The sequence below is a fragment of the Amblyraja radiata genome, chromosome 25, assembly GCF_010909765.2.
Source record: "Amblyraja radiata isolate CabotCenter1 chromosome 25, sAmbRad1.1.pri, whole genome shotgun sequence".
Lineage (NCBI taxonomy): Eukaryota > Metazoa > Chordata > Chondrichthyes > Rajiformes > Rajidae > Amblyraja > Amblyraja radiata.
In genome coordinates, this window is record NC_045980.1 from 31,706,890 (window position 1) to 31,724,954 (window position 18,065).

General features: G+C 42.7%; 1 protein-coding gene across 1 annotated transcript; it reads right to left on the reverse strand.

The window, feature by feature from the left end:
• Positions 1–2,847: 2,847 nt before the first annotated feature.
• On the reverse strand, positions 2,848–17,734 carry tmem119 (transmembrane protein 119). The gene is made up of 2 exons (XM_033043742.1): positions 17,427–17,734; positions 2,848–4,178 (listed from the first exon to the last, which is right to left on the reverse strand). The coding sequence occupies exon 2, from the start codon at positions 4,148–4,150 to the stop codon at positions 3,020–3,022; it is 1,131 nt and encodes a 376-aa protein (XP_032899633.1). The 5' UTR covers positions 4,151–4,178; positions 17,427–17,734; the 3' UTR covers positions 2,848–3,019.
• Positions 17,735–18,065: the final 331 nt, after the last annotated feature.

The following is an 18,065-nucleotide window of genomic DNA, read 5'->3' on the forward strand; positions in this document are numbered from 1 at the left end:
ATTTCCACCCACGTTCCAAAGACCTACAGGTTTGTAGGTTAATAGACTTCGATAAAACAAAATTGTAAATTGTCCATAGTGTGTAGGATAGTGCTAGAGTACAGGGATCGCTCGGTGGGCTGAAGGGCCTGTTTTTTCGCGCTGAATCTCTAAACTAAACAAAGCATTGCACCAAAATTTAATGCCATGGCCACACAAAGCACAGTGGTCTAGGGTTAAAACTCAAGGGTTCGGTGAGGGGTGTGGGGCTGGATCGCCAAAGCTCAGCCACTATAAGAGCCCACTTTTGCAACCCCCCCCCCACCACCAAAAATCTCCCTACCACCCATCAGTTTATTCCGAGTAATGTCACTCAATTTAGAGATCCTTTGCAGAAATGGCCTCACTGTGCCATTTGTCGGCTCAAGAATGGTAGAGGCAGGGGTTGGGAGTCTGCCCAAAAGCCCTACCATCCATAGGTAGACACAAAATGCTGGAGTAACTCAGCGGGTCAGGCAGCATCTCTGGAGAACATGGCTGATGGCGTTTCGGGTCAGACTCTGAAGAAGGGTTCCAACCCAAAACATCGCCAATTCCTTTTCTCCAAAGATGCTGCCTGACCCGCTGAGTTACTCCAGCGTTTGTGTCTACCTTCAATATAATCCATCATCTGCAGTTCCTTCCTACACCACCTTACCATTTATAATGGCTAACTCACACCTCGACTGCAACCGGGTTGATCCGTTGTGGGCGTCTATATTTCCAACATTACCAGTGTCTCCTACGCCCCTCCGTGTTCCTGCCTCACTACAAATTCCCCGGCATGTGTTGCTCTGTGGGGGTGAAGCACCCAAACACTGGGGAGTGAGGAAAGCAAGAAAAGGCAATCTTCACCCAGGCAAACTTCACCACAGACGTCATTCTTCCTTGAAGAACCAACTGGTTAGCTCTTCTTGTGGGACTGGAGAACACTGTCCCGGAAGCTTGGAAAACATTGTCAGTCTTACATAAATGTAATTAAAAGATAGATTTCCTGTACATGAATTGGATGGTGGTGGTTATTCCAAACTTTATGTCTAAAGGTTTACATCTCGCTTGGTCAGTGTTCCCTGTAGCATATTCCAGTATTAAGCCTGTCACCCCACCACAATGCCTACTGGATATCCCAGTTGCTAACCATTTCAACTCTCATTGCCATACTAACCTTTCTGCCCTGGGCCTCCTCCATTGCCAGAGTTAGACCACACGCAAATTGGAGGAACAGCATCTCATATTACTACCCACTAGTATGAACATTGAAATCTCAAATTTTAAGTAATTTCCTCTAAGTAATCTACACTTCCCTCCCCTCTCCCCATTCCCCCTTCCTCCACCACAGTTGTTTAACCAGTTGCACAGTTCTCCACATTGTATCCCTCTTGAGATCACACCTTCCCCAGCGAACATGGGCTTATCAAGGCACCACCCTGCCTGAAGTCATTTGTGACCAGCCCTGGTCTTTTCCCGCCTCCGCCTCTTCAAAACCCCCACCCATTACTTTCAGTCTGAAGAAGAGTCCCAAACGTCACATCCTTTTTCACCAGAGATGCTGCCTGACCCGTTGAGTTACTCCAGCACTTTGTGTCTATCTAATATACTGGCACTGAGTCCACCCTACAACCGAATAACCCTGTGTCTCTTGCTCTACATCGGTAATGTATATAAGGAACCCAGCTTTTTGGATACCAGTTAATTCCAAAGCATAATGGCGTCTAGTTTTACAAAAAAAAAAACAATACAAGCAAAGCAATACAAAGCTAACTGCTGAAGTTGCTGCCCAAATGAACCGATTTATGCTCAAGATGCATTGCAATTTAGTTAAACAAGCTTTAAGTCTCCTTCAAGGGGCTATATACTGCAATTAAAATCACTGCACGCTTAACTTTGTTCAGATCCTGCCTGAACAATCCATGTTAATAATTATTATTATTTAAAAATGTTTCTTTGCATTGAGCTTCTGCTTTCAATGGGCACCCGTGTTACAATTGGATCATCCAATGTTACGACAGACGATTCCTCACAATCACGAGCACTTTCATTTTTGGGTACCGCCAACATCCAGCAATTCTTGAAAGATTATTGAAAGATGATATTACTTAGTTGCTTTTACAGCATATGGCTCCTTCAGAAGGCTCGTGAAGGGGGACTGTGCCCTGAACCTGATGTGACAATATTTGGGAAGATTACATTGCAGTTTGCGGGGAAGATATGATGGGAGCCATCAACTTGCCATGCTTTTTCCCTGAGCCCACGATGGGGCTTCAGTAAGCCCAAAGGCAAGGATTCAAAGTTGGCTTCATAGACATGGATGAGCCTCAAATATCCAGGTGGATTTGTGGGATTTAGTCGCTGGCAAGGGGGCAATCTGGAAGCACGACGGAAACGTTTTTAAAGTTTAAACTAACAAATCAGATGTCGGAGCTTTGATTTGGGGGTTGACGATTGAATATCTTTCTAATTTAAATCAGCATATTTGTTGATAAATTCAGAATTTCATAATTCATTGGAGCAGAATTAGGCCATACGGCCTATCGAGTCCACTCCGGCATTGAATCGTGGCTGATTACCTTTCCCTCTCAACCCCATTCTCCTGCCTGCTCCCCCATAACTTTGGACACTTTAACCTTTGATGATGTCTGTAAATGTTCAAAGCGATTAAAAGAAGAGAAAATCTAAGCACTCTGGAATGGTTGCATTTTTAAGCTTCTTCCCATTTCTAGGTTGATATTTCCCCTTGAAATGGAGGGTATTAAAATCAATGAATCAATGTTACAGGTTGGGACGACATTTTTTTGTTGTATTAAGAGGATCTATAAAACCTTTTTTTTCCCCCTCAGTTTTTCTTTCACTGAAAATGTTTCTTTTGCATGTACTAATCTGCAAATCTTAATGCGTTTGGTTGAAAACGAGTGTCATTGGTGTATTGCTGAGCAAATTCTCCGATCGATTTTCAAGTAATCCTCATATCAAGCCGAGGGAGGTGTTGGCTTGCGTTGGTCGTTTAAAAAGCTCCGTTTTCATTGGGCACACCATTGGACTTGGCGATGAGTGGGGTATCCTCTAGGTCCTTGGAATAATCGGCAGATGCCTCAGCCACACTTGATCCGTCACTTAAAGTCAGTTGAGCGTACTTAACTTCGTTCAGTTCCTGGCCCGCAGCTCCGTCTAAGGTCTTTGACTGGTCTGCGTCTGCAACAAGTTGTTCTCCAGGGGTCTGGGGGGACTTGTCCCCCATCTCACTGCCAGATGGCTGTGTTGAGCTAGTGCCTGGGACTGCTCCAGTTTCCATCTCCGTCTTATCCTTGCCCTCCTCCTCATTTTCCCCCTTTCCCTTCCCCACTGCCCGGCCGTCTCCCTTCTGCTCGTCCTTCTCGGTCGGCTGTTCCTCCCCTTCCTCCTGCCGGTCTCTTTCAGGTGCTTTGGCAGAGTTGCCCTCCATGCTGTCGGTCAATGGGCCTTCCGCATTATTAGCTCCTGGGTCTGGGGCCGCACTGTTCCCTCCCTCCGCGCCTGCTTCCTGCGGGCTCTCACCCTTGCCTGATGCATCAGCCGCTTTCTTCTCGTCTCCCTTGGATGGGCCCTTCTTCTTGAGGTTGTGGGTGGCCGAGAGAATGTCGGATTGCAGCTGCTCCGAAGTGTTGATGGTATCCTCCTTGGGCTCTTCACCAGCCGTCCCGGTGACCTCCTCAAAGTTTTTGCCGGAACCCCTTTTGTCCTGCTTGTCCACGTAGTTTTTAGTGCGGTAAGCGGACGGGTAGTAGGCTGAACCCTTGCGTAGCTTCATAAATATCACGGTGCACACGAGGACAAGCAGTAGGGTGAGAGCAACGGCGGCAATGACGATGAAGATCAGGTACTGCGAGATAAACTCCATTATAACAGTGCCAAGGTGGTCCGGCTTGGTGGCAGCAACAGCAAGGGTGGAGGTCAAGGGAACATACGTGGTGTCGATAACGTTTGTGGTTCTCATGGAGGAAGTTGACTCTCCATTGCTTGTGACGTCAGATTCAGAACTGCCGGATGCTTCTGCAGAAGTCAGTGTTGTTACCTCTGGATCACTGATGATGGACGTTGGTGAACATAGGCACATGTTTGCAAGAACAAGCTGCCACAGGACCAACCAAACGGCCATTGTTGATGCTCACAGATGTGTCCAAGACCTATTAAAACAGGAAAAAGAACAAAACAGCAGATTAAAATTAAAAGAGTCTGACCTTGTCTAATAAAAGCAGTAAAGTAGGCATGTTACAATACTTACCTTCAGCGGCGCTGCAATTCTGCCACTGGCCGTGTGCGCGATTTTGGCGCGTTTGAGGGGGGGGGGGGCGGGGTTAAAACGGGGTTTTTTTCTGACCTGGCCCTGAATTATATTTTGTTGGAGTGCAAGATGTTGCTAAAGAATTGTTCCTACGGCCGTTCTGTGTGTTTTAAAAAAAAATTCGCCCGACAAGTTAATCGCTGGAATGATTTTAAAATCAGCTTCTGAAGCCGTCAATGCTGACAACGGGGACGGATTTTATGGAGGACCAGGTAAAAGAAAGTAGTTTATTTTTATGTATAAAAGTGTTTCTTAATGTGTATTTAATTCATATTTTAAGTTGTGAAACGGTGATTTTCCCCCCCGAAGAACCGGCAGTGTATTTGCTGCCGATATGGGGGACTAAATTCACCGCACCCTCAACGTTCCAAATGGTCCCGTTCCAGAAAATTCCACTCGCAATCTGATTTAAATGGCCATTAATTTACAGGTATTAAACATTAAATTCCTTCCATTTGGCCTATAAACCCATGACAATGAGATTTAAAAATTATGTTATATTGTGAATTCTTGTGTGAATGTTATTTGGACACTTAGGCTATTTAAAAATGTTCATCTATTCTTAAGAAATGGATAGATGTTTAGATCTAGTAATTGAATTTTGTAATTAGCTACAATTAGGTAACTAACTAACTATATGCTTTAATTTTAAGTCATCTAAGTAAGATTGTTTCATATTTGTTTCAGAATGTTTCAATCTACAATAACTGAAAATTTCTTTCAGTTCTCTTAAATGTTAAGAAAGTTATAGGCTTTTAAATGTTCTCGATCACAGCTTTTGTGTTAAGTCAATGAAAAAGCAATAGGGAACAAGATGCTAATTTCCGAGTATGAAAATGGCCATAACCTTTTTTTAATACTGAAGATATGAAAGTGAATTGGGTGTCAAATTAAACTTCTTTTTATGCTTTATCTGATGGGATAAATTAAAGACTTGATTTTTAAAATCTCAAAATTTTGTAACATTGCTAAGTAAATGCGAGGAATGCCTGGCCAGTTAGGCAGACTCATTGGAGAGTTGCTGTTTCGAAGCCAGAGATGATCAGCCAGAAACAGTAACGCTGTTTCTTTCTACACGGATGCTGTCTGACCTGCTGAGCATAGCCTGCAATGTTTAAGAAATAATTAGACAGATACATGGATAGGATATGGAGGAATATGGGTCAAATGCAGGCAGGTTGAACTAGGGACATGTGGGTCAGTGTGGGCAAGTTGGGCCGAAGGGCCTGTTTCCATGCTGTATGACTTTGTCTATCTGCCACCAAAATACAAAGTGTTGGAGGAACTCAGCGGGTCAGGCAACGTCTGTGGAGGAAATGGACAAGCATCATTTTGGGTCAGGATCTTTGGTCAGACATTGGTCCATTTCCTCCTCAGATGCTGCCTGGCTCACTGAGTTCTTCCAGTACTTTGTATTTTGCTTAAGATTCCAACATCTGCAGTTCCTTGTGTTGGCATTAACCAGTTTAATTTCAGGTTTCCATCATCTGCATTGTTATGCTTTTCCAATACTTTGGCGGAAGCTCTCAGGATGGAAATGCCGTCGTTTTTCATTGGGAAGCTGCACAGAAAGGTCCCGAGCCTACTTCAGAGTCAGATGCTCAATTAGGTGACCTTAGCTGGGACAAAGCTGGTGCTCACTACCCCTAGCAGTCCTGGGTTAAAATATTAAAGCTGGACTGGACAAGGGTTGGTCAAGATTATAAATAATGATCTCCTTTTCTTTTTTATTTTATTTTCTTTTCTCTATTCTCTCTCTCAACTTTCTTCATTTACTCGTTTTCTTTTTTCACACACTATATATTTCACATCTTTCTATCCTTTACTATCTAACTTATTTTTCTTATTCTAATCTTTTTTCAGTGTAACAAAACAAAAAAAAGAAGTTGTACATAAAATGTATTATGAAAATATATATTAGGCACTTTGGTGCCATACTTCTAATAAAATAAAATATTTAAAAAAATAAAAAATATTAAAGCTGGCACAGAGGCGCATCTGGTAGAGCTGCTGCCTCACAGCACCAGAGTCCCAGGTTCAATCCTGAGCTTCGCTACTGCCTATGTGGAGTTTGCATGTTCCCCCTGTGACCGCGCGTGTTTTCTGATTCGGAATTGATTTGTCCATTAGGAACATCCCTTGCCTAAGCTTTTGGATAAAAACAAACTCTTTGACCTATCAGCACAAGTGCCTTTGATGGATTTGTGGACAGCCCAGACCCGGATAGTGTGCCGAACCTCTCTGACTGCCTTCGTTGGGTGTCTGGTAGACAATAAAAACCAGTAGCCTGAATTAACAACAACCGCCTGCTCGTACTAATGGTAGCGTTTAAAATAGTGCTGAGCATAGGTGGAAACTTGAGGCGGTCAAGTGAAAATGTGAGAGGAAAGTTGTTATTTGTAAGTTTGAAACCACAAATGCAAGGTCTGGAAAAATCGCCCTGAGTAATAACTCTGTTTCTCTCTTCACCGACGCTGCGTTTTATTTTCTGCTTTGTATGTTTTAATTTTAGATTTCCCGCATCTGCAGTTTCTTGCACAGATCTCTGTGCAGCGAGTGTGGTAACACATGGATGACCAAGGGACGCTCTCCCCCTGACTGACAGGGGAACAAATCCATCTGCAAATTTAAAAGACAAACAAGAACCTCGTTTGCCTCTTTTTTTTGTCTTAAAAAAAGTTATGGAGCAAGGAAAGGAGACGGTTTAACCCATCAAATCCGTGGCAGATCTTACATGGGAACAATCCAATTAATCCCAATTTGAAGAAAGGTCCTGACCCAAAACGTTGCCTGTCCATATCCTCCAGAAATACTGTCTGACCTACTTACTCCAGCATTTCGTGTTTCGCTCAAGATTCCTGCATCTGCAATTCCTTGCATTTCCAGCCACACTCTAAGATAAATGTTTGGATCCCATCTCTAAGATAAATCTCATTGGATCCCATGTCTGACATGATACCAACCTCCTGGCAAAAGCATTTGGCACGTTTGCCTCCATTGGTTGGGGCCTAGGTATAGAATGTCGACATGAAGAACTGCAAATGCTGGCTTACATAAAAAAAACACGAAGTGCTGGAATAAGTCAGCAGGTCAGGCAGTATCTCTGGAGAACATGGATAGGCATTGTTTTGGGTTAGGATACTTCTTCAGACTAATTGTAGTAGGGGGGTCAAAGCTTGGCAAGTGACCATATCCACCCAGTGACTGATTCAGTCTGGTCAGTCTGTCTGTTCAATCAGTCTCAAGAAGCGTCCCATTTTGAAATGACACATATCCATGTTTCCCATTGAGTATAGAAGTTGGGATGTCTTGTTACAGCTGTACAAGTTGTTGATGGGACCTCACTTAGAGTATGTGTGCCATTCTGGTCACCCAGCTATAGAAAGGATGCCACTAAGCTGGAAAGGGTGCAGAAAAGCTTCACAAGGATGTAACTAGGACTGGAGGGATAAGTTGGGTCAATTTCCCCAGAGTTTATAAAGTTGAAAGGTATTTAGTTTGGTTTAGTTTAGAGATACAGCATGGAAACAGACCCTTTGGCCCACCGAGTCCATGCCAACCATCAATCACCTGCGCATCCACACTAGGATATATTGGACAGAGGCCAAATAACCTAGAAACCTGAACTTCTTATGTGGGAGGAAACCAGAGCACCCAGAGAAAACCCACGCGGCCATAGGGAGAGCGTGCAAACACCATACAGACAGTACCCGTTGTCAGGATTGAACCAGGATTTCTTGTGCTGTGAGGCAGCAACTTCTACAGCTGTGCCACCATACATGCGATCTTATAGAAATATATAAAATCATGAGGGGCATAAATAAGATGAATAGTCACAGTCTTCCCAGGAGAGGGGAGTTTAAAACTAGATGAAATAGAGTTATGGTGGGAGGGGGAAGATTTAAAGGGGAGCTGAGATACAAAGTTTTCACACAGAGGGTGGTGGCTATATGGAACGAGCTGCCAGAGGACGTTGTAGAGGCAGGTACAATTACAATGCTTAGAAGGCATTTAGATAGGTATATGAATAGTTATGGTTTAGAGGGACGTGGGTCAAAGGTTGGCAAATGGGCCTAGCTCAGGTAGTCTTTTAGCCAGCACGGAGTTGGGCCAAAAGGCCAGTTTCCATGCTTCATTGTAGTAGGGGGACAAAGCTTGGCTCTGTGATAATCCTGTGGTGCATAAAGAATGGCCACCTGGGCAAGTGAGGTATGAGGGCATCCCTAACTGTGCTTCCAGACGCAATAAGTCAGCATCTCCAGGGCAGGACGCACGTATAATTAGAGGAAGCCAGACCCCAGGAGACTGGTACCATGTCAGACGTAGGATCAAGTGAGATTTCCCACATTCTTGGGCAACGGTTGTGGGAAAACTGCAGCACATGTGGTTTTACTTCAGATGTCCATTGCACTTTATCAAATAAAATAAAATAACATATTGGTAATCCCAAGCTCAATCAGTTTGTTTTAGCTCGCTGTAGATTTTGTTTTCTTACTTCACTTGGGAAAAGTGGAGAATAGAGGACCACACAAAGTTTGGAAATACAATTTATTAACTAGCCCCATACCGGGTTCTTGAAACACCAGGAATTAAATGGGGCCACTCTCCAGAAAGGAATGTTGAAACAGGGCAGAGTTCTAATTGATCTCACAGATACCGTCACCATCACTCAGTGAATCTGTGGATTTGTAGCAGTTACTGTACTTAACATTACAGGAAGCCAAAACACAAATGCTGGCATAACTCAGCAGATCAGGCAACATCTCTGCACAACATGGATGGGTGAAGAATGGTCCCAGCCCGAAATACCAACTATCCACGTTCTCAGAAAATGGTGCTCGACCCACTGAGTTACTCCAGAATTTTGTGGCTTTTTCATAAACCAGCGTCTGTAGTTCCTTGTGTTTTCAACAGGTTATCATAATTATGGTCATCTGATAAGGAGCATCTTTAATAAATGACTTCAGAGTAAAAAAAAAGTTCCTCCAGTAGTAGTGATCATGGCATGGTAGAATTCTGTATTCAGTTTGAGAGCTAGAAACTGGTGTTGGAAGTTTAAAGGGGATTACAATGGAACAAGGATAGAGTTGGCTGAAGAGGGTTGAACAGAATAGGATAGAATATCACAAAAGTCAATAGGTAGGGACAGGAGTTTAAGGAAGTCATTCTTTATCAGAGTATGAAGGAAAAAGGGAATGCATTGGTAATGGCTGAATTTAGAAGATTGAGGGGGGATCTTATAGAAACTTACAAAATTCTTAAGGGGTTGGACAGGCTAGATGCAGGAAGATTGTTACCGATGTTGGGGAAGTCCAGAACAAGGGGTCACAGTTTAAGGATAAGGGGGAAATCTTTTAGGACCGAGATGAGGAAAACATTTTTCACAGAGAGTGGTGAATCTCTGGAATTCTCTGCCACAGAAGGTAGTTGAGGCCAGTTCATTGGCTATATTTAAGAGGGAGTTAGATGTGGCCCTTGTGGCTAAAGGGATCAGGGGGTATGGAGAGAAGGCAGGTACAGGATACTGAGTTGGATGATCAGCCATGATCATATTGAATGGCGGTGCAGGCTCGAAGGGCCGAATGGCCTACTCCTGCACCTATTTTCTATGTTTCTATGAATGGCTTCCTGATTTGAAGTAGGATCAAAAATACGCAAAGTGCTGGAGTAACTCAGCGGATCAGGCGGAAAATTAGCAAGGAGCAAGTGGCAGTCATGACAGAAAAAGCAAAACAATGATCTAAGGGCGTCTGTAGGAGACTGGACAACCTGGGACTTGCATGTATTATGTAAGGAGTGTAGAATGAGAGTGACAATAAGGTGAGCAAGAGATATCACTGAGAAGAGACAGGGAGCGTGTTGTGGAAATAAGAATAAATTAAAGACAATGAGGGAATGTACCAGAATAGAACGATGGGTGAGACTAGATATTACTGAAAGAGATATTTGTGCAAAAAAAAGAAATAGAAGTATTTGGAAAGAGAAATGAGAGGGTGAACCAAAAATAAAGTGGGAGGCAGCACGCTCAGATGATCAATAAAGTGGCAAGCCCTAAGTTACATGACGGCATTTCCAAGCACATTTTTTTCCAACTTGTGCAACGATAGAAGAAAGCAGAAACAATGACTTGTTAACGGGGGCTTGAGAATGTGTGGGATAAGCAAAACGAAGAAGATGTCTGGATCAAATCAAGTGACTCCACGATGATTAGGGCCGCTGCAGTTTGTGAGGCACTTATTGAGTAAACTATTTATACTCATCCAGTATCCTGTTGTCAACCTCTAGAGGATGTACAAATAGAGGCAGCAGAATGCAAAACCACATGTACCCGAACCGTCCCATCAGGGGACCCAACAGGTCCCCCCTTGGTCCAGTCTTTGAACAAAAGTCCAGAATATGAACATACCGAATGAACACAAATTAAAAATGTGACATTTATTTTAAGTCAATTGACTTAAATTCCACCTGAGTAACTGCATCAGCTGTCCAGAAATGGCAAGCAGGAACACATAATGCATCGGCACTTCAGTCCCTCACTAGTTAACTATGGACCATTCTGTTGTGTTTGGCCTCTCATCCAGCTCCGGATTATTGAGCAGCCAAGCGGCTTTACAAAACATTATTAATACTCACAGAAGCTTTGTAAAGGCAGTAATGTATTTTAAAATTCATTTGTTCTATGTATATCTCTCGTTTCCATTTCCCCTGATTCTTAGCCCGAAGAAGGGTCTCGACCCGAAACGTCGCCTATTGCTTTTCTCTAGAAATGCTGAGTTATTCCAGCTTTTTGTGTCTGTCAACTATTTAAATCTGTATGCTGCTCTATACTGAGTTTGAAACTTGCCTGTAAACGTAACCATCTCCATTTCCAAGCTATGAACTTTAGGATTGGAGGACGTGGAACTGAAAGGGCCTGGAGATGATTATTGAAGTAGCTGGTAATTTTCAATGAATCACTAAATGTTGTACCCTAGTTTAAGAAAGAACCCTTTATCCTTTATCTGTACTTATCCTTAATCTATACACTGTGTACGGCTTGATTGTAATCATGTATAGTCTTTCTTTGACTGGATGCACTAAACTAATCCTAAAATTATGAACTTTGAGGCCTCACTGTTTAACTTAGCTTCCAACTCTATAAATTCATTTTGCGGCACTTTCCCCTCTAACCTTTGTTGTACCAAAAAGTACACAACCTCCCTCTGTTGATCCTTCCTCTCCAGAATGTCCTATGGACATTCTTTGCAGCTAGCAGCAGTAAGGCAGCACAGTACCTTAGAATTATACCTATGGTAATTGAAACATCTACGTTTTCCAGTCCAGGTAAACTCCTATCTCTCTAGCTCTGTATATTTAAAGTTTTACAAAGCCAACAGTGAAAATAATAACTGCCTTTGAGAGGGAGACTCTTCCGGCAGCGCTGAAATATTTTGCAGAACCTTACTTCGAGTTTTCCCGTCATCGGTCCTGTCAAGTTTCCTTCAGATTTGATGTTATAGTTCACAAGTTATTGATATTTAAAGTTTAAAAAAAGCCAACTTTGAAAAGAATAAGTGCCTTTGACAGGGAGACTCTTCCAGCAGCTTCCAGTGATGATGTCACGATGCCATCTCACAGTCATCCAATCACTCACAATGGGATCTCATTTACACAAGCTGCCGTGAAGATTCCGAAAACCGAAAATGACATCACAATGTGATCTCTGCTGCCAATAAACAAGCTATGAGAGTGTTTTAACATTGTTGTAAGGAGAGGGACGTTGTGGGGGAGATTTAAAAGTTTTAAAGTGACATTTAAAAGTTGGATTTCTTCAAATCTGCAATGGCAGTTAGGCAGTTATGATGTCACAATGCCCTACCGGCTACAATGTTTCTATCCCAGAACACTGAATCCTTCATAGCAAATGTCCTTCAGGGAAAGAATCCGCCAGCCTAACTCAGCACAGCAAAGTTTAATGATTAGATTTGGATAACAAAAGATGGCCTTGTCGGTGGCACCTTCATCACATTAAATCTTTGTGCAATTGCATTTTTTTTAAAGTTAAAAATGAGGAAGGGTGAAAAAATGAGCCGACTTGCACAGTTGGGGGCTATGGGTGAGTGGTGGAATATTACATTGGGGGAACGGGTTGCGTTGGGGGAACAGGTGAGTGGTGGAATCTTACGTTGGTGAATGGGTTGCGTTGGGGACCATGCCTCCCGTGGGTGCTATGGGTGAGTGGTCAAATATTGTGTTAAAAATGAGCCGATCTGCACAGTTGGGGGAAAGGGTGATGGTGGACTATTGCATTGGGGCAATGGGTTGCGTTGGGGGACCAGGCCTCCCCGGGGGCTATGTGTGAGTGGTGGAATACTGCGTTGGGGGAATGGGTTACGTTGGGGGAACGGGTGAGTGGTGGAAACAGGTTGTGTTGGGGAAATGGGTGAGTGGTGGATTATTGCTTTGGGGGAACGGGGCCCAATGGGTCCCCCTTGGTCTAGTATATATATATAAAACCACACACACATAAATTAAATATATATATATATATATATGTATATATGATACCATAATACCATTATAATATCATATAGCCAATAGCAGTTCGATATGCTTCCTACACACTTGTTGTCATGAATACTGCAAGAGTGTCTGATATTTTCAAGAGAGAGTTAGATTTAGCTCTTAGGGCTAAAGGAATCAAGGGATATGGGGGAAACGCAGGAACAGGGTACTGATTTTAGATGAACAGCCATGATCATATTGAATGGCGGTGCTGGCTCGAAGGGCCGAATGGCCTACTCCTGCACCTATTTTTCTATTTTTTCTATTTCCCACATTGTTGTATAAATGGAGCTCTCTAAGGGTTGAGACTTCCTTAGTTCAATTACGCTTGAACTCAGCTCCTTAGTTGCTCCCTTTAATTAAACAATATCAATTACTGTTAGGTCCTCCTTACACCCAAAGCATAAATTATTATCAAGTTCTTTTACCTAAACTAATGAATTGCAGAGAGAGTAGAAATGCCCACTGACATGTCTTGCCAATCAGCTTTCCCCTCTGCTCTATGTCATTCTTTGAAGACACAAGGAACTGCAGACACTAGTTTACAAACAAAACACAAAGTGCTGGAATAGCTCATCAAGTCAGGCAGCATCACTGGAAAACATGATCATTTGGTCAGGACCCTTCTTCCGACTGGAGTCGACCCGAAACATTACCTATCCATGTTCTCCAGAGATGCTGCCTGACCCGTTGAGTTACTCCAACACTTTGCGCCTTTTATTAGCCAAACTTTGAACCTTGATGTTATTTCTGGAGCTCCACCACTGACTCACTGTAGATATGGTGCATTTTACACATTTCCCTCCATTTACAGCCTATTGTACAGTACACCCATCTCTCACTCCCACTATTCTGTACTTACAAAATCCCCCCACTCTGCAGGGGGGGGGGGGACCTCAATGGAATATACTGAATAGTGAAAGGCCCGCATAGAGTGGACTTGAAGAGCATGTTTCTACTAGTGGGAGAGTGTAGAACCAGAGGGCACTGACTCAGAATAAAATGATGTACTTTCCTTATTAGGAGGGTGGTGAATCTGTTGAATCCATTGCCACAAATGCCTGTGGAGTCACTTTCTGATACCTCCACATCCTTCCTATAACAAGGCCACCAGAAATGAACATGGCACTCCAGGTGAGGCCAGAACAATGTGTTTTTTTAAGTTCTATGTGACATCTTGTATTTTATATTCTTTGCCTCTATTAATAAAACCCAAAATAGTGTAAGGATTGTAAGGGGCTGTCCCACTTGGGCGACCTAATTTGCGAGTTTAGAAGAGTTTGAAAAAATGACATGTTGAAGACCTCCTTCGACCTCCTTCGACTATGTTGAAGACCTCCTTCGACTAGCTACGACTAACTTCGGGAAAATTGGACACCAAAGGTGGGTGAAGTGTCTTGCCCAAGGACACAACGACAGTATGCACTCCAAGTGGGATTCGAACCGGCTACCTTCCGGTCGCCAGCCGAACACTTAGCCCATTGTGCCATCTGTCGTACATAGACTATATTATTCAAAAACTAAAATAAATAAACTTTTCCCCAATGTCTCACCCATTTGTGATAAATGTCAGTCACAAGAAGCTACCATAGCGCACTCTTTTGTTTTTTTGTATAAAAATCCAAAAATTTTGGAACAAAATATTTGAAATCTTCACAAAATTATTTAAAATAAAACTTGTACCAAAAGCGGAATGGATCATTTTTGGAATATCGGAAGGTAACCCCGAATTAAACGTGTTTCAAAAGAACTTACTTAATTATGGGCTAATAATGGGAAAAAAGCTTATACTCAAATTTTGGAAAAATGCTCCAATACCAACAATAAAAGTGTGGATTTCAAACATGTTCGAAACACTACACTTGGAAGAGATGAGGCTCCTCCTAGCAGGCAAAGCAGACCACTTCCAAAAGACGTGGTCTGCATTTATGGAACTATTACAAGCATAAGGTGCAATAGTAATTTAAAATATAAATGGTACCAGGATCTGGTAACGCGGGGTATAAAATAAATTTTTTTTTTAAAACACGGTTGGTATATCCTTTTTTGCGAGTTTTGTGTTACAATAGAGCGATTGTTTTTCCTTTTTTTTCTTTTCTTTCAAGGGTCTTATTTCCTTTCTTTACTTCCTTCTCTAACTTCCTTCCTAAGGGGCTTTCTTTTCCCAACACTTTCCTGCACCTTCACGATTCTTGCTCACTTTCCTTACTTCTTTTATTTCTATGTTTTTTAAAGCTTGAAAAACGAAGTGGTACAACAAATGTAATAAGATATATCTGATGTGTATTATTGTAATTTACTGTACTTCTAATAAAAATAAAATAAAAAAAATAAAATAAAAAAATAAGTGATAGGAGTCGAATTAGGCCATTCAGCCCATCAAGTCTAATTCACCATTCAATCATGGCTGATCTACAATATCTCTCCCTTCTAACCCCAATCTCCTGCCTTCTCCCCAAAACCTCTGACACCTGTACAAATGAAGAATCTATCTATCTCACTAGGGGCAATTGATAGTGGCCAATTGACCTACAAGCTCCAGAGACCCAGGTTCGATCCTGACTATAGGTGCTGTCTGTATGGAGTTTGTACGTTCTCCCTGTGACTGCATGGGTTGTCCATGGGTGCTCCAGATTCCTCCCACACTCCAAAGAGTAAAGGTTTGTGGGTTAATTGGCTTTGGTAAAACAAGAAGTGTTTAGTGTGTGCTAATGTGCGACGGGGATCGTTGGTCCGTGTAGACTCAGTGGTCCAAAGGGCCTATTTCTGCGATGTGTATCTCTAAACTAAACTAAACATCTTTGGGATGAGGGAGAAAATGGATCACCCAGAGGAAACCAGGCGGTCACAGGGAGAACGTCCAAACTCTGCACAAACAGCACCTGAGGTTGGGATCGAACCTGGGACGTTGATGCTATGAGGCAGCATCTCCACCAGTTGCACCACCATGCCACACTTTGCACACCCACATTCCAGGTCCCTCTGCAGAACAATGTCCTTTATTATACATGTTTAAGAAGGAACTGCAGATGCTGGAAAATCGAAGGTACACAAAAATGCTGGAGAAACTCAGCGGGTGCAGCAGCATCTATGGAGCGAAGGAGCTAGGCAACGTTTCAGCCCGAAACCCTTCTTCAGACTGGGACTAGTGTAGTTGGGGCACGTTGGTCGGCGTGGGCGTGGGCGTCGGCATGGGCAAGTTGGAGGGGACTGTTTCCACACTCCATGACTATGACTCTATGACTGAAGAAGGGTCCTGACCCGAAATGTCACCTATCACTCCAAATTCTCCAGAGATGCTGCCTGATCTGCTGAGTTACTCCAGCATTCTTGGTAAACCAGCATCTGCAGTTCCCTGTCATTACATTATTTTCTGTATGATGTTCCTGCAACCTCTGACTGTTAATAACTTGGCGCGAGGTTGTTGACCAGGAGTTGAAACACCACTCTGGAGTTCTGCAATCTTTCCCGTTGTGTTCACTCATTAGCTACTTAATACTTCCCATGCTACTGACTGGAGGTGGAGAGAGGAAGTCACACTCTCCTCGACAGGTCGGTACAGTTCTAAGGGTCAAATAAGTTGCTAATATCCACTGTCTGGACTTGATTATGTGGAATAGCTACAAAACCGCGGTCAGATTTCACAAGCGAAAGAACAGAGATCGAGGGAAATAGGCATTGGAGGAAAGTAAGAATGTTTCAGTGGGGAGAAGGAAATGAGAGAAAGGAAGTCTTGAACTGCAAAACAAAAATATTTGGGAAGCAATATAATGAACGAGCATGACTGCAAAACAGGGATAAAGTGAGAGAGGAAGATAAAGGGGGAGGAAGACAGGAATGTGTGAATGAAGAGAAATTTGAGTAATTAACAAAAAACACATTGGAAGAAAATGCAGCATGGAATGGCCAAGGAACTGAAGGAAAGGAAAGTAAATCTTCAAAGAGTCGTTGGGGCAGAAAGTTGAGAACAAAGCTGCAAGATTGCACTCTCTCCTCTCCACCTCCCTCCAGCCCATTTCAAATTTCTATCATTCAGTCTTTTTTTTTAATGCACTTTACTAATCCTGGAGAAATCCCTCTTTGAAATGCAATATTGCTATTGTCTCACCACTCTCAGAAAGCTGATGGATGGCCGAGGATAATTCAGCGAAGAAAAATGTGTGAGGACACCTTCTTATTGGTGAGAGAATCACAAGCAAAGATTTGCAATTGACTTCACAATGTAGCTGAACGTTGCAGAAAAGAGGGTTTCCACAAGTAGCTTGATAATTCACACCTTCATTGTGCCAACGGTTCAACAGAAATAAAGCAAGTGAGGGTTGAGGAGTTGATTAAAAAACAATGTATTTTCACTCCTTACGCTGAAACACCATTATAAGATCATAACGTTATAAGACTACCTTTGCAGTAAATTTAATCACAGTGGTCAAAAGATAATTTATTGCAGCTGCAGACGAGTAGAACGAGAGAGGGAGAGAGAAAAAATTAGTTTCTGCTGCAGCTCATAGCAGTTCAAACAAAAAATAGCTTACAGATTTAGACTTACCCTGTTGAGCTACTGGTTTGGATAAAACAAACGTCCTCTCAACAAGCGACTGATGTGAAGGCGTGTTTGGAGATGAAGAACAAAGTTGGAAGGAGTTCTTGGTCTTTCCTCTTGTGTTTAATTCCCTTCTGCCATCAGTTGGGAGTTAGGCTTGTGAGCTCTCTCCTCTCTCTCTCTCCCTCTCGCTTTCTCCTCCACACCAGATTGTTTTCATTAGCCTGGAGTTTAATGTGGGAGCGCGCGGCAGGGATGCAGTACTCTTCAACAGCAGACTTCCTGTCAGACCTTTGTGCGATGCACTGAGACCAGAACGCTCGCTTTGTGCAGTTGAAGAAGCTGTCGGGAGGGAGGGGAGAGCTCGAGGGCTGCGTGTTTCAGCCGAATCAGAGATTGCATGCAAAGTGAACAATTGGTTACAAAGAAAGTTAAACAGGAACAAATTCCGTTGTCAATATTTTCTCAACTTGCCCTCCAAAAGAAAGAAATTATATCTCAATGTTCTCCAAACAAACGAGAAAGAAATAACTACTTTAAGCAATGGAATGTAATGTATGCAACTAATAGAGAGTTATTTCTGGATATTAACACCAGTGGAGGTTGACTGATTTGGCTGAATTTCTGAATCTTAGATTTTGCTCT